General features: G+C 40.0%; 1 protein-coding gene across 18 annotated transcripts in view; it reads right to left on the reverse strand.

The window, feature by feature from the left end:
• The window catches only part of STAU2 (staufen double-stranded RNA binding protein 2), a 256,673-nt gene that overhangs the window by 210,324 nt on the left and 26,192 nt on the right, over window positions 1–20,157 (reverse strand). For all 18 annotated transcript variants that reach the window (XR_006103436.1, XR_006103437.1, XR_006103438.1 and 15 more), the window contains 2 exons: window positions 19,115–19,250; window positions 5,290–5,449 (listed from right to left, as the gene is read on the reverse strand). Coding sequence is in view for 14 of the 18 variants with exons in the window: in XM_042462315.1 (XP_042318249.1) it covers window positions 5,290–5,449; window positions 19,115–19,250 (296 nt within the window). In the remaining 4 variants the exon portion in view is untranslated. The remainder of the gene's footprint in view (window positions 1–5,289; window positions 5,450–19,114; window positions 19,251–20,157) is intronic.

The following is a 20,157-nucleotide window of genomic DNA, read 5'->3' on the forward strand; positions in this document are numbered from 1 at the left end:
ATTAAGAACAAATCCCACATCATATATGACCTGCTCGAGGATAACAACTGTGACCTGGCTTGCATTACTGAGACCTGGCTTGGGCCTGAGGGGGAAGCTGTGTGGGCTCAGGCCCTAGCTGCCGGGTACTCAGTGAAGGACCAGACCAGGTTAGGTGGGTGGGGGGGGGGTGTTGCCTTGGTGCATAAAAACACCTTGTCTCTAACCAGGAACCATGTCGTCAAACTTCCTACATCGAGTGTATCTACCTGACCCTGAAGGCCAGAGACAGTCTAGGGATTCTGTTGGTCTATCGGCCACCCCGTGCGCTAACAGACTCCCTTAATGAGCTGACACAATTGGTCTCGGAGCTGATGCTGGAGTCCCCCAGGCTTCTAGTCCTGGGAGACTTCAGCATCCCCTTCGCGACCAACTATATTCCATCCGGTGCGGCTCGGGAATTCATGGATACCATGACAGCCATGGGCCTGTCACAACTGGTCTCGGGGCCTACACATTCTGCGGGTAATACTCTTGATATGGTTTTTTGTACGGACATGGAAATTCCGTGGGCGGAAATTTCTAATATTTCCCCCTTGTCATGTCCTGGTGGAGGCAAAAATCAAAGCTTCTACCCAGATCCCTCCCGGGGGTGGCGGACCCATTAGAATGGTCCACCCTCGAAGGCTGATGGAACCCAAAAGGTTCCAGGAAACCCTAGAGGGGTATACGGTTGGAAACGACGGCGATTCTGTTGATGCCCTGACTAACATCTGGGATACTAATCTCTCCAGGGCTATACACAGTATCGCTCCCAAGTGCCCTCTCAGACCCGCTTCCAAAAGGAAGCCCTGGTATATGGAAGATCTCCGGGCAAGGAAGCGGGTGCTGCGATGGCTAGAGCGCACCTGGCGGAAATACCAGCGCTTAACCGACCAGGCTCTCCTAGACCTTCTTTTGGAGGACTACGGAGAGGCGATACGTGCAGCTAAGAACTCGTTCTATGGTGCATGTGTCGCGTCCGCGGAGTCGCATCCGGCAGAGCTGTTCAGGGTTGTGAGGGAGCTAACTCAGCTCCCTCCTGCTCTGAACCCTAATCTTGAACCATAAGGCCTGCTGTGACCAATTTAACAACTTCTTCGCGGATAAAATCTCTCGGATAAGCGAAGGTCTAGATGCCAGTATTAGAGTAGAAACCAGAGTAGAGGTATCCAGAGCTTCCGTGGACTCAGTTATACTGGATCACTTTGAGTCTGTGAGTACCAATCATGTGGACAAGATCCTTAGAAGTGTTAGGAAGACAACTTGCTCTCTCGATCCCTGTCCCTCGTGGCTAGCGGCTCAGGGGGGACCGGTAGTGACTTCAATGTTGCACCGGATTATCAATACATCTTTGAGGGATGGGCAATTTCCATCTAGCTTAAAATTGGCCACTATAAAACCTTTGCTAAAAAAGCCCTCCCTTGACCCTCTGATGCATAATAATTACCGGCGAGTTTCGCTATTGCCATTTTTGGGGAAGGTGATCGAGAGGGCGGTTGCAATCCAGCTTCAATCGATCTTGGACGAAACGGATTATCTAAACCCATTTCAAACCGGCTTTCGGGCGGGTTACGGGGTTGAGACTGCTATGGTTGCCTTGGTCAATGATCTCCGACTGGGCATGGACAGGGGTAGCGTGTCCCTGTTAGTGCTCTTAGACATCTCAGCGGCTTTCGATACCATAGACCATGGTATCTTTCTGGAGCGCCTGGCAGAGGTGGGAATCGGGGGCACTGCGCTCCAGTGGTTCCGATCCTAGCTCTCTGGGAGGTTCCAGATGGTGCAGCTGGGAGACGTGTGTTCCGATAAGAGGGCCCTTACATCTAGGGTCCCTCAAGGAGCCATTCTGTCTCCCATGCTCTTTAACGTTTACATGAAACCGCTGGGAGAGATCATCCGGAAACATGGGACGCGGGGTTATCAGTACGCTGATGACACCCAAATAGTCTTCTCTATGTCTCCGACTGATGCAGTGACCGGCATCTCTCCTCTTGTGGCCTGTCTGGAGTCGGTAATGGGCTGGATGAGGGAAAACAGACTCAGTTTGAATCCAGAGAAAACGGAAGTGCTCGTGATAGGTTCTCCTGGCCTGGGGACGGCGGTGGTTCCACCTGTCCTGAACGGGATCACGCTTCCTGTGGACTCAGTACGCAGTCTGGGGGTGCTTCTTGACTCGTCGCTCCACCTCACATCCCAGGTGGATGCGATGGTCAAGAGCACCTGTTATCAGCTTCGGCTGATACGCCAGCTGCGTCCCTACCTGGGCCGGAGGGACCTTGAAACAGTAGTACACGCTCTGGTAACCTCTCGTTTGGATTTCTGCAATGCGCTCTACATGGGGCAACCCTTGCACCATACCCGGAAGCTGCAACTAGTGCAGAATATGGCAGCAAGACTGGTCACTAATACATCTAGGGCCAGTCACATAACACCGGTCTTAAAAGACCTCCATTGGCTGCCTATTCGCTTCCGGGCGCAATGCAAGGTGTTGGTTATTACCTATAAAGTCCTAAATGGCTTGGGCCCAGGGTACTTAGAGGACCGCCTCTCTCCATACAATCCGCCCCGCACACTCAGATCAACAGGGCAGCAACTGCTAAGAGTTCCAGGGGCGAGATTAGTCACTACCACCAGGAGGGCCTTTTCCACCTCGGCCCCCACCCTCTGGAACTCGCTGCCCGTCGAGCTCCGCTCGGCTACCTCCCTGGCCCAATTTAAGAAGGGGTTGAAAACACTCTTTTTTGAGCAGGCCTACCCCTCCCTCCTGAATGCCCTCCTCCCCCCTCCGCCAGCATCGGTGAGCTGGCATGAGTTTTTTTTAGTGTTTTTAATGGAATGTTTTAATTGTATTATTGTTTTTACTTTTGTATGTACAGTACTTATATTTTGTTGGAAACCGCCTTGATATTTGAAAGGCGGTATATAAATAAAACTTTATTATTATTATTATTGTTATATAATTCAAACATTTAAAATATCTATATATCACATAAAATATACACAATATAAAATATAATATAAAATCACTTTAAAAATACACAAAACAGACGAAAAACCCACCTGCTCCATAAAACCACCCTGCTATACATTAGGTACAGAAAGCCTGCCAGCATAAAATGTTTTTAATTGGTGGCGAAATAGCAGCAGGGAGGGGGCAGCCTAGCCTCCCGAGGAAGGGTATTCCAGAGGGCATGAGCAGCCACTGAGAAGGCTCTCTCTCGTGATCTTGATGGGACCAAGAGAAAGCCTTCTCCCGCAGATCTTAGGGCTCTTGTGGGGTCATATAGGGAGATCTCTCAAATAGTCTGGACCCAAACTGTGAGTTTGCCTTAGGGTTGTCATAAATTAGAAGTGACTTGAAGATACACAACAACAAGGCTCAGAATTAATGAAGAAAGGTAAATATAAAAAAGGCCTAATCACGATTGTGAAGGGAGAAATGAAAATGGCATTTCATGTGCTAATCCAATAAATGCTTGCATCTATATGATTTGTGTAGTTTGATACTAGGGAAGTTCATCCAAAGAAACAAGCTGAGACTATGAAGGTTACATAGCATTTTTTTTTTTAATTTATAATGTTTATTGCAATTTTTATATACATTAAAAAAAAGTATCTTACTCTCTGATTTTGTATTAAGTCGTTATGTTCACAACCAGAAAGAGAAAAGAAAAAACAAACAAAAAAGTGAACAAACAAACAGACAAACAAACAAAAACAATTTCCAGTTCTATCATAATATGTGGACAGAGGACAGAGAGAAGGGCAATTTACCTAAACTAACAAATTTTCTACCTGTAAGTACATAAACCAAATTCACCTTGAGTCCCCCACCCCTTCCCCCCCTCATATTCCCCTTCATTGTTTATCAAGAGTTTGCCAAATACTAGAAAACATCTTTTTGTAATAAAAAGAATAGTATTCTCTATTTTCCCAGTATGATTCCTCACTTTCCTTTAATTCCATATTTCTGCAAGCCTTCCCCATTTCTTTTCATATTCTTGCTCTGTTTTCCCTGTACTATACATAGTCATTTTATCCATTTCTTTTAACTCCTTTATTTTCCACTCAAACATTTCTGGAATTTCCCTTCCCTTCCAATGTCTAGCAAACACCATACGTGCAGCCGAAGGTTACATAGCATATTTTGCTATATCCTACAATGTGAATCAACTAGGGAATAGGTTATTTAACAAGGAGCCAGAGTAGTGTAGTGGTTTAAATGTTGGACTATGACTGTAGAGAGCAGAGTGTGAATCCTGGCTCGGCCATGGAAACTCTTTGGGTGACCTTGGGCAAGTCCCACTCTCTCAGTCTCAGGGGATGGAAAGCCCATAATAGGTTAGTATTAGGGTTGCCATAAGTCAGAAATGATTTCAAGGCATACAACAACAACAACAACAACAACAACAACAACAACGCAAGAACTAGATAATGGTTGTTCAGAGGCAACTGACACCTAGGAGTTTTGAGTTCCATCGAATTCATTAGGTTCATGCACTTTGCAGTTGTGACTTGGCAACCATGGGACACTATTTTAGGATGTAAAAGTTTGTGACTCAAGGCTCCCATTCTCTGCAGATTCTGGTCTTTCAGAGTGGGAGGCAGAATGCAGTTCTTCCTCTAAATAAAGATAGATCTTTGATTCACCAGGCCTGTACTTCTAATTTCTTCTAGAGTTACAGAGGAAAGAAAGCTCCTTTCAGTAGTTTCTTCACAGGGAAACACTCCATGTACACATGGGGAATTTTGTGACACATAATGGGGGGAACTCAACAAGCAGGTATACCACTACCCAGGCTGAGGAATCACTGGATCAAGACTAGTGATACACAAACCTCCTGAATGGTATTTAGAATCTGTATATAATACCTTCAGTAGGCCTTGTGACGCCTCTCTTGTCTGAATGAGCCCTCTTGAGGGGATGCTGGGAGGGGAGGGAAAGGGAAGTGGTGGAGGTGTGGTGCAATCCCATTTCAGGTTTGGTGCAATATGAAATGGGATCAAACTTTCTAAGAAGCAGAAGTTCATATTTGAGAACTATTCCTATTTGAAGTCCCATGCCATACCTAAATAACATTTATTCATGAAGCTGAACAGCGAAGCTTAAACCAATTAAAAATAAGTTAATTTTAAAGACCAAACAAACAAATGCTACCTTTCCTCCAAATACTGATCCAATGTATTCCAAATCTAGACATTGGCATTTGAGAGTATTTGCTTACTATGTCACTTAAGAGAAAAAAGAGAAAGAGAGAGCTCACTCACCTGAGGTAATTTGGGGGGGATTGGTTCATTCTGAAGAATCTGAAGTGCCTTCATTGCAGCATTGTGTCTAGCAGCTTGGCGAGTCTTCCCTTCACCAAAAAACTCATGGTCACCCACAGTCAATTGGACATAAAAAATCTTAGGCATTGGGCAGTGATATCTAAGAAAAGGTTACGGGTCAATTAATTCTTCCTCCCAAGCTAAATCAATATACCAAACAATTTATAAACATTATAGGGCCTGAGAACAGACAGGCCAAAATAAAGCTGCTTCAGGTCACTTTGGAGGTATGCTGTTTAAATGACACACACATCTTAAGAAGCCAGAAGCTGCGCCAAAGCTGTGCTCCATCATGCATCATTTAAACAGTATACCTCCAAAGTGACCCAAAGCAGCTTTATTTTGGCCTGTCTGTTCGGGCCCATACATAAATTCTCTTTAAAATATACAATATCAATAAAGATAAGGCTCACAATGTTTCAGTCAAGGAAGTTGATTAAAGATGCTTTAATTCACTGAATGAATCATTTTGATTAAGCCATCAGCAAAAGTTAAATACAGTTTAAATTTAAATACAATAATTTTTTTAACTTAGAAAATTTATACACAGTGGGTTTCTTAATCCTATCTTCCCTTCTTGTGTTTCTTCCTTTGTATTATGGAAGCACATGTTAACATTTGGCCAATAAAAACACAACTTTGAGAGATGATAAGGTGAAGCTGAAAAACAGTTCCCATTTCTCTGCTCTAAATTGTTCTGCAACTGCTTTTCTTTACACTGGGTCTAAAGTGTATCTGGCCTGACAAACATGCATTTGGAACCCAGTAGTGGAATGCGCTCTGAAGGATGTGGTGTGAAACAGCAAGTAGAGAGAGATTATGTATCCCTTCCTTGCGAAAGTACTGAGGGGAGTACCAGAGTGGGTGTTCTCTTCTTTCCATGTAACATCTAGTTCTGCTCTTAGAAAGAGTATTTCACTTCCTTACTGAATAAAATGCCTCCTCTAAGATGTCGTCCACTGTATGCACATGTGGTCATCATATAAAAGCAAAAAACAAAACAAAACAAAAAACATTTTATGTACAGTGCTGTGTAAATCTACAGCGCTATATAAATAAAGCTTAATAATAATGATAATGATAACATTTTTTTAAGAAAGCTGATTTCTAAATGCAGATTTTTCCAATTAAAATTCCAAAGACATAGGCACAATTTTGTTTAAATGGTTAACAGTCCTTAAGAAAGATAATTTTAATTTCTTGATCATAAAAAAATATCTTGCATTAGCTGTACAATATATTTCTTCAGTACCCCACCCATTTTCAAATTAATCAAGTTGATTTTATTGTATGGCAGGGTAGGACTGAAATAATTACGTCTCACTGTGTTCAGTTACTTATGTCTACATGTGATTAGGCCCGCACTCTCAATATTTCTCTAGTATCTGTTCATCCACCCAGCTTTTTATTTCCTGGTAATATGTGAGACCTCTTACTCTTAAAAATGATACTTAAGGATAGGAAATGTGCTAACAAAGTGAAGCAGCCTGCTCCTGTCACCCAAGGCATGTCAGGACAAGTGAAGAATGTTCAAAGCCAAAATAAACACTTTGTTTTCCCTTCCTGTTGCAGAGCTTGAGACCTAGTCACTGAATAACTTCATGGGGAATAAAGCTTACCCTGAGTAAAATATATCCTCCTTTCCATGTTGGTCTACAAATTAAAGGTGACTGTTGTTCTCAACAGCATGTCTCGGTGTATGACAAGATTTCTGGACTGTCTGATTGCAATTTTAAAAAAAATTGGTTGGATTTCATTTTAACAACCAGATAGTGTTGGCTTGTAAAGAACAAAAATGACTTGTCAAACAAGTTATTTATCCTAATTGTTATCCTGCCATTCTTCTAAGGAATTCAGGACAGCATATACGGGACTCCTTTATTCTGTCCTCAAAAGAACGTTATGGGGATTGTGACTGCCCTAGCCTACTAAGCAGATTTCATGGCTGAGTGAAGAGTTGTAGCCAAATGTTCCTGAGACATCCAGCTACAGGCAGCCCTTAAAAATTAAACACAGCCTTTCTCTGATGCCACCCAGATATGTTGGACTACAACTGTCATCATCCCTAGGCACAACGATGCAATATATCTGGCATGTGCACCATTTTGTGAAGGTTGTGTTGACAAATTAAACTGCCTTACACTTACACCAAACAGTGCTTTCAGTCCTAGCTTACTGCTTTCCAAGCTCCCAAACTGAGCTCTTTTCCCCCAGTCCTGCCATCTGAGATCTTTTTAGTTTAGGTATGGGAAACCTGTGCCATTCCACAACTTTTTAGACTGTGACATCTTTTCTGATCATGCTAGCTGGGGCTGACAGGAATTCCACAGCATTTGGAAGGTCATCCTTGATTTTCTATGTGCTTAAAATACCCAGTTCGGTACGGGTTACAAATGCATTAGTTCTATATCCACTCTGATGCTCTTTCCTTCACACCCACCTGGAAAACTTTTTTGCTGCTCTCACTCATCTACGCAAGAAACATGTGACCTTCCTCTCTGGGATTGCTAAATGATCTGTCCCTTCCTTCACCCACCCATGCTCTTAACAAATTTTCACTTTGACCACATGAAACTACATATATGTACATATATTTAGGCTGTGCATATGATATTGTAATTTAAAGGTATAATTATAATTTTGCTAGTTGGTCATGTCACAATTATTGCCATTACTTTATGTGATATGTGGAAATTATGATTTATGAGCAACATTAGTACATAAAACATTACTAAAAATTCTGTTTGGTGTGGTGGGGAGGAAATCAACCTTTGAGAGGTGGTGACACCATGAATTACGACACTAGGTGATTCCAGTCTGAGTGCCACCATGGACCACAGCCGTAATAATTTGAAATTTTTAAGGCATTAGTAAAAGAAACAACAACTTACCAGGCACTGCTTCAGCACAAAATCTACTGATACAACTGTGAGTTTCACAGGAGATGTCTTGATTAATCTAATGGTGCTAAAACGGCAAAATGCCAGGCTGACTGCACCCAGCATGTTTAACATAAGGTTTATAAATACAGTATAATATGCTTAAAATTCAGTATTTAAAACCAGCATCTATTTTTAGCAGGCCATTAGAATGAAGACCATTGAACTGGAAATAAGCTTTTAAACTAAAACTCAGAATGCAGTAAGCGTTTGCAGCAAGATCCTAACATCTAAAAACAGAGGTTCACAACAAGCGTTCAAGCTGGTGTGATCAGGCGCCATTGTAATTAAATAAATCACTATGGTCTGTTGACAATTACAAAACTCATTTTGGTTTGCCACAGAGGCAAACAAAATTTCTGTTCATTATAATTTTACTGGAATATGATGTCATAAGATGTAAGCATGCTGAAACAATCTGCTTCCTTCCTAGCCAAAATATTAATTATATACAATGAATCCCATAGGACTTCTCCATATATGGCCTTCAAATAAATAAGCAAACAAATGAAGTATTATTGTATCAACTAATGTGCTAATAATGTCACTTATTCTGTATTTCTGTTGATGTTTCTGACATATACATTTCTAGAACAGTCATGACTATAAAACTCTTAAGAAAACAGACAGCATCTCAAATTGATAAGGACTGTGTGTATTAAATTTGTTCTTTGCTGTGCAAATTGAATTTCCCAGTTTACAATACTGAGCAACTTGTACTGGGCATACTGACTGGTCCCTTAACAGTTTTCCCAACTTCCTATTAACTTTTTTGGTAAGGATGTTGCAGACTGACCACAGCTTAACATTGTGTCAGAACCCTAAACTTACACTAGGCATAATTAAGGTTTGTTGAAACTAGCTAGCCTCATAACACAGTTAGTTAAAGTCAAGCAGAGTCTGTCAGATTTTGATGAAAGAAAAAGCTGTAGTTATTAGAAACACACAGAAAGATTCCAATCCACCCCTTGCAAATATAATGGAGGAGAAAAGAGTGCATGAGTGTACAGCTCATAGTGGTTTGTTCTCATAATAAAACATGGCTTTATTATGATGTCTTGCCCAAATCAAAATGTCTGAAGCATTTTCAGCACTGAAGAAAATGCTAATTAACAGTACCATTACACTGAAACAGAATACTGGCCTATACAATTTAGTAATCTACTTTAAAAGAAATTCTTCAATTAGCAGAAGTTTCTTGCAGCATCAACATCCATCTTTATCCCACCTATGATAGTATCACGTTTACTCAGGGGGAAAAAAAATCATTTTTTAAACTACTACTGCCCAAATCCCCCGGCCAGGCTGGGAGTAGTAGACCAAAAAAAGTAACTTCTTCAGCTCTAGTTTTCATGTAGTAGCCATAATCAGTTTATGGGATTTATCTTCTGTTCTCACATACATGAGGATCTTGTGAACAAAAGGATACTGAGAATTGCTGCATTTGCTTAATCATCTAAGCTAGAAGTTTAAGATCACTTTAATTTAGTTTAGAGGGTTTTGAAATTAACCAGAAAGCCAACTCATCATACTTTTGAAAAGTAGAAAAATCCTTTTCAGAGCCCAGAAATCTTAGTCAGTATAAACCTATGATTTATATCTGGTTTGAGCAACCCTGTGCCTTCCAGATGTTTTGGATTACAACTCCCTCAATCACTTACTACTGGTAGTGCTGGCAGAAGCTAATGGGAGTTGTATTCTAAAACATCTGGAAGGTACCAGGTTGCCTATCCTGATATAAATATATCTTATTTTTAAAACTATGCAGAGAATCAGTTTTAAGGGTATCCACTAACTTTCAGACCTAAATCTGCAATAACATTTAAAAAAAACAAAAACCCCTCACTCATGTTATGCTTCAAGAAATGAAATGTATGCATTTTGGACACTAATTGAATATCAGAATTAGTATCTTGTCTTTGGATAGTGAATGCGGCATAGTCATATCACTGAGGCTTGACAGAATCTGGCTCCACCTGGTTAATTTGAAGAGGGTCCACTGCATGTGACAAGGCAACAATAAAATAATAATTGCATTTTACACAGTCCACTACAAAATGCTACAACTGTTTACTTATGAAGACAGACCAGCAACAAACTAGATTTATACAGCTTTGCCAGGACATCACTTTCAAGGGGATACTCCTGAAACAGAAGTGATTACATTCTCCCTCCCTAAAATTCAGGTATGTAATCATAGGCTAATCTTCTCCATCATAACATTCAGGAGATCTAAATTAATGCCAGTGCTTACACAATTATTTTCTACCGATGACTGCACCACCACAGACAGAATTGTTCTTAGTGCCCCAGTCAGTTTCAGTGGAATCATACTACAACAAAGAATGGAAGTAGTCTTTTTCATCCATTCTTCTGAATTTTAAGACAATTTCCCATTTATGCTCACAGGGTGCCTTAACAATGCAATGGCCATTCTACAGTATTCTTCAAACAAACCATCGTCACTGCATGAGATGTTACAGGCTTTGTTTGCTTTTCTCATTTAGCTTTGTCTGTTGTTAATATTTTCATCTGGTTTAATTTTATGATTGTATTGAATTGCATTTTAAATCACATGTTAACTAGAAGGCACAAAAACTGTTCCAAAAAAATAAAAACAAACCTATTTTTAACAAGCAAAAGCCGATTGCCTAGAAAAGCCATTTGTTTTCATTTTGTATTACAGCTATAAGTATCGAGCTGTAATAAAGTTAAAATTGTGAATCATGTATATCTTAATTCAGCTGTGCTGTTTATGCCATACATTGGCTTGGAACATGAGTGTGTGTGTGTGTCTATGTTTTTATGTTAGACATAGAGCTTCTAACAGGAAAACATATTGTTATGGACTATAACTCTCAGAATATCAGAGTAAGCATGGCCAGCAGTCATGCTAGCTGTAGCATTCTAGGAGCTGTAGTATTTCATTGGTGAGCCAGCTGAGTCCTTCCATACAGAAGGCAGACCTGGTCAATGTTTCATGTCGTAACTACCTCATGATAAGACTACTATACTTTGAAAAGTTTTTGGAATCTACAGGTAGTGCAAAATGTGGCAAACAGACTATTGTTGAACGTTTGTTTATATCACTGGTCTTACGATAACTTATTATATCACTGGCCATATATCACTGGGAGCTGGGGATGTTTAGCCTGGAGAAGAGAAGGTTAAGAGGTGATATGATAGCCCTGTTTAAATATTTGAAGGGATGTCATATTGAGGAGGGAGCTAGCTTGTTTTCTGCTGCTCCAGAGACTAGGAACCGGAGCAATGGATGCAAGCTACAGGAAAAGAGATTCCAGGTCAACAAAAGGAGGGACTTCCTGACAGTAAGAGCTGTTTGATAGTGGAACACACTCCCTCAGAGTGTAGTGGAATCTCCTTCCTTAGAGGTCTTTAAACAGAGGCTGGATGGCCATCTGTTGGGTATGCTTTGATTGTGATTTCTTGTATGGCAGGGGGTTGGACTGGACGGTCCTTGTCTCCTCCAACTCTATCATTCTATGATTCTATACTGTTTTATTTAGCTTTCCAAGCCATTTGTTCAAATGTGGTAAGCCCAACCCCTGTTTTGCTCTCCCTCTTCTTTCTTTGTTCTCCCATACTGAATGAACATTTTTTCCCTGAATCTGCCTCACTCCTCCTGACTTTCTGTATCATATCACCCTCTGTTCCAGGAAGCCCTGCAGCTCTCAGGAGCAGCTTTTTAGATGGTAGAATTGGGCATGCAACCAAATTCTGCCCAGACCTATGCCTTGGGTGGTGATGAAATTCAAATGTCTAATGCTGGATGTATGGGGAGCCCTTGGCTTCATGCAGAAGAAAATCAAAGTGTGTAAGCATGACCCATATCCCCTCAATAGTTAAAAGAGCTGTGCAAACAGGTTAGCAAAAGAGAAAAATTCACTCTCCCCATCTGTCCTTGCCTTCATATCTTTTCCTTGCCTCAAACTGCAAAGCAAATGTAAAACGTATCCAGAAAGACCATTAATACAAAGAAACTCTTTTACACCACTGGACAGCTGCCAACTTTTGTCAAGTATGCTAACAAGGACTCTAAAACCCATCTGCCTAATGGTAGAGGCCCAGCTCATTACAGTTAGGAGCAGCAACAACTTTAACAACAACAATGTTAAGATCTAAAAGCACTGTGGAAAAATTCCTGAAATGCCTGGGAAATTAAAATGTATTTATGATGCCAAAAACACAGCATAATGGTATATACTGGGGAGGATCTCCAAGTAGGGCATTCCACAGATAGGACACTACCTCTCAGATGGAAATAAATTCTGTTGCATTCAACAATCTCAACAAATGTGGCATTTTTCATCTGCCAAATTTTGTTGTGGGGGAAAAAAGTATTTCTAAACTGTAGCACTTACACATTTGCAAGGCCTGCAGGGCATTTCCAAGAGCACAAGACAACATATACAGTTAAAATGCACATTAAGTGGGAAAATGTCTGCCAACATGCTGTAGTCAATAGGGAAAAACTGAGCAAATTAGGTAAATGCAAGGAATGCTGAACTTCCCTATGCAAAGTTGAAAGACAGTATCTATGACAGAGAACATCAAAGTGTCTGATCTGCTTCTGCTCATAAATTTTCCCACAAACTGTATTACTTAATAATACAACACTAGACTGAGCAGAAAGAACATTTCCCAAACACTCATTAAATCAGAAGAACATATGCAGTGTTGCATTTCTGATTGTAGAGCATTCATCGTACACTGAAAACACTATTTGCCAACATAGGGGCTAGATAAACAAAAGGAATGAAGTGCCTCTATCATTTAATCCAGTATTATATTTACCACTATAAATAAAATCAGTCAAACAAATTATCCAGATTATTTTAATATTATATAATACCATCCATTTCATTAAACTGCTTGAAAGTTGGGGTGCCCTGAAGGTAGGCATAAATTATCTTTTTTGGCAGTACAGAAAGGTAAACTCTCAGGATGGTTTATTATTTGTATATTACTTAATGACCCAGAAAAAGCAGCATGTAGCAAAAAGGCAAAGTGTTCTAAACATACAGAATTGTGTAAGTTTTAGCCACGGATAAATCTACACTGGATAGAATCCAGTGTCATGCAAATAGATCTCTGGTCATGAGAAAACAGTCCTGCACACTGCATGCCTTCTGTTCTGGAGTCCTTCAATCAAGAGGACTACAGGAGATAGAGAGAAGCACCCCCTCCTTTCTTTTGTGTTGATGAATGATATTTCATCAGTTGGCTCTGAGCTAACTGCATTCCACTCACTTTCTGTGCTTCAGTTTGGCATCATTTATTTACAAGTAGAATCTGGAACAAAGTGTTGCAGTGTAGTAGGCTTCTATGAAAGATTCTAGGCACTCCTTATTTTCCCCTTCTTCAGTTTTTGATTACCTAACTGCAACAGTCAGTCAGCATCTGCTATCAGCAAGCATGCTTACTGTATATACTCACGTATAAGTCTAGAAATTTTAGTCAAAAAATTGACCCCAAAAACCTGAATCGACTTATCCAAAGGTCAATGTAAGTGCCCTATTCTGACTCTTACCAAAAAAGGGAACCAGCCTCTGATAAAAAGCAAGAGCTTAATCTGTCCTGGAAGCACTATTTCCCCTCTATTCTTTCATCTATCCAGCCATTAGTGTGAGCACAAACAATGATGTCTGCTCGAATTTTGTAAGTTGTTTGGCAGCATTTCCCTTTGCTTCGTTCTTTACATCCTTTGTTACTTGCCCCTAAGTTTTACCTTTGACTTATCATATCAAAAGCCATAATTCTGACTTCAAAATCTGTCTTTGACTTATACATAAGGTCGACTTATAGTCGAGTATATATGGTCATTGTTGTTCCTTTCCTTTGGGTCTTCTCTCTGTATCTGCCTCTTTTTCTCTAGTCGTTTTAACTTTTGCAAACCCACAAGATGCCACCAAGCCTCATTATACTGTATTTCTAGGTTTTTTTGTGAGTGGTGCTGTTTTGGCTACCTAAGGACCACTAGTCAGACAATTGACTTTACCAACAGCATATACACTATAGCACCACCAATAGATGTGGCACTGAATAGCACATAATAAGCAAAAGAGAGATAAGTTTTTGCCCTGGGTTTACCATTTACATTTTGACAGCAGAAGGGAAAGGAAAGAAGGATGAAGGGAACAAGGATGAAGAAACTGGGAAAAGGAGATAAATATACACAAATGCATTTTGACATATCTTCAGTTATATACAGCAGGAAAAGAAGAGGTATTCTGAGGAGGTATTTAAAAGGCAGGGCAGAGGGGTGGTATGATTTATGATCCATTGAGTAGGGAGAGGGAAACTTCCCTTCCAAAAAGCTCTGCTCTTCAATAATGAATGTATCTTTTTACTCACTTATCCTATCCTCTGTACCAGGGTAAACAACAAAGTGGACCCAGGGAATCAGTTTTTTGCCTTTGGTACCCTTCAAGTGTTTTTTCAAACTGCCAAAAACATCACACACACAGACCCGAAACAAAAACCCAGAAGCGGGCAGGAGCCAATTTCTTGTTCCAAAAAACAGGGTTAAAGTTAAACTGTGCGGTGGGCTGCAGACAACGGGTATTTGAAAGGTGAATTGTCTCTTCTGGAGAGACGCAATTCAGGGGGGGGGGGGGAGGAAGAGGGGTACAGAAAAAATCTGGGGTCTACAAGGTCAAGGGCCACAAAAACAGCTTTGGAGCCACATGCAACCTTTGGGCTGCACTTTATATCTTCCTCCCCCAGTCTATATACTCGTCATCATACGGCAGGAAAATACATTTCTTTGTCAAAAATGTACTACATGCACAAAAATTCTGTCCTTCCTTGACAGACTTGTATAAAAATGTTTTGTGTTGTTTTGTGTTGGAGTCCTGTTGCTAATCACCATCATCTGAAGTGATAACTACTGGCAATGGCACAAGACATCACCTGCAGGCTCCCTTGCCACTGAGCTCCAGGGACAGCTTTCTGAAACAGATGTTCCTGCTTTTTAAAAGTCACAGGAAATGGGCTGATTTTCCTCCTTTTCCTTTCCTAGAAACAAGCACTAGCACAGCTGTACTCAAAAGTTCCATTAAAACAATGTGTGTGTGAGAGAGAATGAGCATGGAGGGGGTATATGGTGGTGGCTAGTAAAAAGTCCTGTGCAGATAAATTAACCACTATTAACACACTTTACATTCTGACCCAGTGTAGATGGGTGGGTTCTGATGACACCATCAGGCTTAAGAAACTCGCTTTTTCTTTCTTTTCTGATCACAATTTGTCTTAGTTGACATCAGTCCAAGAAATTTGGGGAAGAATGAAAAGGCTTCAATCAGCTCCCTTGCCTCCAGTGGTTTACTAGACTAAGGCATCAGAACTTGCTCACATAACAGGCAACCAGATCAATTCAACCCATGAATCCGCTGACCAATCTATAATGGTGATCCTGCAAATAAAGGTATCAATTTCAGATTGAGCCCTTTAACAGAGTAACATTCCGCCAGGTTACACAATCAAGTACCGATTGTTATTCCTAGTTTCCCTCCCCACTGAATCCTAGTGCCATATTGTTTTCTCTGCAATATCTGTTCTTGGCCTCCATGGATGCAAATGTGGTTCTGATCCTGCCTACCCTAGATGTCAGCCCTACCTCTCTCTTTAGGCTCATCATCACTGTATGCCTCGTTCCACAGCTTGTGTGCTTAGATTCATTCTCCACTTGTTTTAATAATAATAATAAGATTTATTTATATTCTGCCTTTTTCTTGCAGAATCAAAGCGTCTTCCTCTCTATGCATCTGATAAAGCAGGCTTAAGTCTGTGAAAGCTTATGCTACATCTTCTTTCTTTCAGTTAGTCTCAAAGCTGCTACAAGAACCCTTTGCATTTCCTCTCCAAAAGCAACCCATCACAACCTTCCACCTTGTGGACTCCATGATGCTGCAAGGAATCTGGCAAGTCTGACACTGTGCAATGTTGTTTGGAAGGTTCGGTTTCAATGAACCAGATATGAAGAAGAAAATGTATCAAGATAATAGGAGGAGGAAAAGAAAAAGAACCACAGTTCAGGAAGAATGGTGAAGCAGAAAAATACCTTTTATGAACCTTTCAATAACATATATCAGACATACAGATTTGTTTTAAAGTAAGACAAAGTTAGAAAAATGTTGTGATTGTTAAGGTGTTATAGCTTTTACATAGTTATATACAATTATAATCATTAAAAGTGCTTAATGAAAACCAATATGCGGAAAAAACACTGTGGCTAAACTATTGCTGAGACTATTACATAGGCACTAAATAAGTATACCAAAATAAATGCTTTTGGTTAATCTCTCTGCACACACAGCTGAACACAAATGACACATTCATACTGCCATCTGATGGCCTAGGAGAATTATTCTAAGTTCCATTGTTGCAGCCATTTTTCTAAGTCCTGAGATGTATACCTGTAGTAGCAATTGCTCTTCTAAAGTTCAGATCTCAAGGCTGATGTATAACAACAATCCATACTACTTCAAAGCCCACAGTCTCTTGACTCAAGATCCCTGCAACTTGCTGCCTTTCCCAAGTCTGAGTTTCATGTTACTCCAGCTGCACAGAACCCATCAGGAAAAGTTTTTCTGGATCAGCATTTTTATATACAATCTGTATCATGGGTATCCTCCCATACTCATAGGAAAAGAAATGGCATGTATGTGAAATCTCCCTGTTGCACACAGAACTGCTACTTGGCCACAGGGAAGTACTTTGCAGTAATTTCCTGGCAACTGGATGAAAGAAACAAATGGATCACTGAGAACTATTATTATTATGATGATGATTATTATTTATGGTATTTATACCTCACCTTTCAGCCCAAACTATGAGACAATTGCTGAAATCTTTACTACACCAAAATACATAGCAAGACACTTCTCCTGTATCCTTCAGTAATATGGCAACCAAGCAACCACACTGTTTTAGAAAACCAGGATAGCACAAGGAGGGGGACAGGCAAAACTAGGATAACTGTTTGGACAAAAGCTTACTGACAGAATGTTTGCTACTGATGTTAGCTAAGGTTACATGAGAATAATAAAAAATAAATACCAGAGAATTAAAATATATATCACTTGTGAGCATGAGTATGGATTTTCTTTGAAATAATGACTATAAGGATTATTTTTTATAAGATCTCTCATTTCAAGATTTATCATTGCATCATTATTATATTTAAAACACTTTTAATCAGCAGATCAGGTGATTAGTTGGGGAAAACATTTATCAGTATTGTTAAAAATTACTATTTTGGTTCTGGAGTAGTACTGTAATGAGGAATGCAAATGAAAATACAACATAAAACGGCAATCTTTGTTTCTTAAAATTACACTTCCTTCCATATTTCATAAAGACAACAATACTGATATTCTGGGCAATGTGCAAATTTATTGCTTAATAATAACTGTATTTGCCCTTAAAGTAGCTTACAGAATATTAAAGCCAGAAGAGACAGGGTTTTTTATTAAAAATATTAATAAGAATATTTGAAAGTTATTTTTAAAGCAAGCAAGGAATCTATAAAATTAAAAGCATTCTAAGCTGAAAGATAGGTTGTAAAAAAAACAATACGCCCTCCTCCTAAATGACCATTGCAGTCAGTTCCTGAAAGCCTGCTGGAACAGGAAAATATTTATTTGCTGGCAGAAGGAGAGCAAGGAGGGAGCCATCCTAGCCTTTGTAAGCAGAAAGTTCTAAAGTACAGGGCTGCATCCACACTGCAGAAATAATCCAGTATGACACACTTTATGACACCAGAACTTCCCAGAATTCTATAGCAGTTCCCAGAATTCCATAGCACTAAGCCATGGCATTGAAGTGGTGTCAAACTGGATTATTTCTGCAGTGTGATACAGCCTAGAAATAACCACCAAGAGGGCTCTCTACCACCAGACATGCCTAGGAAGGCTGTGGGACTGAGAGGAGTCCCCTGCCCAAGATCTTAGAACTTAAGCAGCTCACATAGGGACATATGATCCTTTACATAGACTGAATCCAGTCAAAAAAGACAGATGATCAGTCAGCTAAACTTTCTTAAATTGGTTCCCACATAGCCATAGGGATCACTTTGTGGGTCATTTATACTGCAGTTATGGTATGAGAATGACCCTTGTTTTCTGTGTCAATAAAGTTTTTATGGTACAAAAGATGGCAGCATGGGCTGAAGATGATTTGCCCTTAGATGACCAAATTACAAAACCAGACTGATGTTAACAATGTCTGGCTTCCTCTGACTGGTTAAGGCAACACAAGCTATCTTCTTATGGGTAGGGGAAACCCAAATGAAATAAGGATGTTCTTGGATTCACTGTTGCCAAAGCTGTCCCAACAGACCACTTTCAGAAACTCCTGTAGTGGTTCAGTCTTCAAAAAGAGCAAAGACCAGTTAGAAAAAGAAAAGAAAAGTGTTGCTATTCTCTCACACAACAGCTGTTGGGAGATCACATCCATTCCTAGGAATGTCTTAAATGGGAGGTTTGTAAAATGTAGAATGATTTTTTTATTATTATTAATAAGCCAAATGCTATCAAGTAACAACATCTGCAAACTGAAGAATGCCATAAATATCTACTGGGATGGAGGAATAGTTCCGTTTCCTGCTAACTTTCCAGATGCAGCTTCTCAATCTCATCAAGAAGGAAAAGGAAATTCCAGAATCCAGAGCACACTTAAAACAGATAAGATATCAAATAATGAAATGCAACACATAGAAATGAGAAGCTAAAATCTGTCTTGTGACAGTTTTGGCATTTCACAGGAGTGAGAGCAATTACAGAAACACTGGAAAATGCACAAACCTCTGATTGTATATGCCTCGGAAGTTATAATTTGCTCTGTAGTTTGGGACTGGCTTTTGATCTAGTGGCCGATAGATGGCAGGCTCTCCTCTTTTCATAGCAAGACCATTCAGTTCCACTGTTGGGGTAATACTACCTGTCAAAAATAGGAACAGGTATCAAGCATTTAACAAGTGCACCTGAAGTGCAAAAATCAATACTGCTTCTAGTTTCAGCTTTTGTTGTCTTGAACTATCAGTGACTAGAAAGCAGCATGAACTCTTAAGTCTCAATTTGTCTATGAGAGTTAACAGAGGCTATAATTCTCAAACCTGGAAACAGTCATATTGACTTTAATGAGAATAATGTAGAGAAATAATAAGTAGTCAGAGCATTATGCCACACATTTGCTTTTCAATTTAGTACAGAGGTTGCAAAACTGGGACTCAAAGAATGAGAAAAGACACACCCAAAATTGAGGTTTCTAAGGAGTTTATCAGACAAGGGAAATTGGAAGTATAATCCAATGGCAATCTGAACGCAATCATGGGGTTTAACGTTATTGCGTAATAACCCACTACATGCAAATTCGGGCAATGGGAAATCATGGGGTTTCACGTTATTGCGTGATAGACTGCCACACGCAAATTCGGGCAATGGCATGCTATTTTCAGGCATTGGGGAGCCAGTTCGAATGCAATGCGCATTCATGTAATTGCGTGAAACTAGCGACTTTAAGTGAATGCATTCTGGCCCCATTTTCTTTTCATTTGAATTTAAGAAAAAATCCTCTCGTTTGATAAACTCCTAAGTGTGTATGAAGAATGCGCAAGTCACATAAGACTAGCTAGGTACATTTTGGCCCCAATAAGAGTTCTGAAAAATCAAACTTAGATCAGTTTTTCAATACATGTGCATTATAGGACCATAACCAATCCAATGTGTATGACACCAGTTAGCAATTAATTTTTCTAAATGCTCACTTTGAGAAAGGGCTATGGGATGAAGAAAAAGAAATATGGAATTTGGGTAGGAATATGGATTTGGGGGAAGAGTATAAGATA

This window comes from Sceloporus undulatus, chromosome 4, assembly GCF_019175285.1.
Source record: "Sceloporus undulatus isolate JIND9_A2432 ecotype Alabama chromosome 4, SceUnd_v1.1, whole genome shotgun sequence".
Taxonomy (NCBI): Eukaryota; Metazoa; Chordata; class Lepidosauria; order Squamata; family Phrynosomatidae; genus Sceloporus; species Sceloporus undulatus.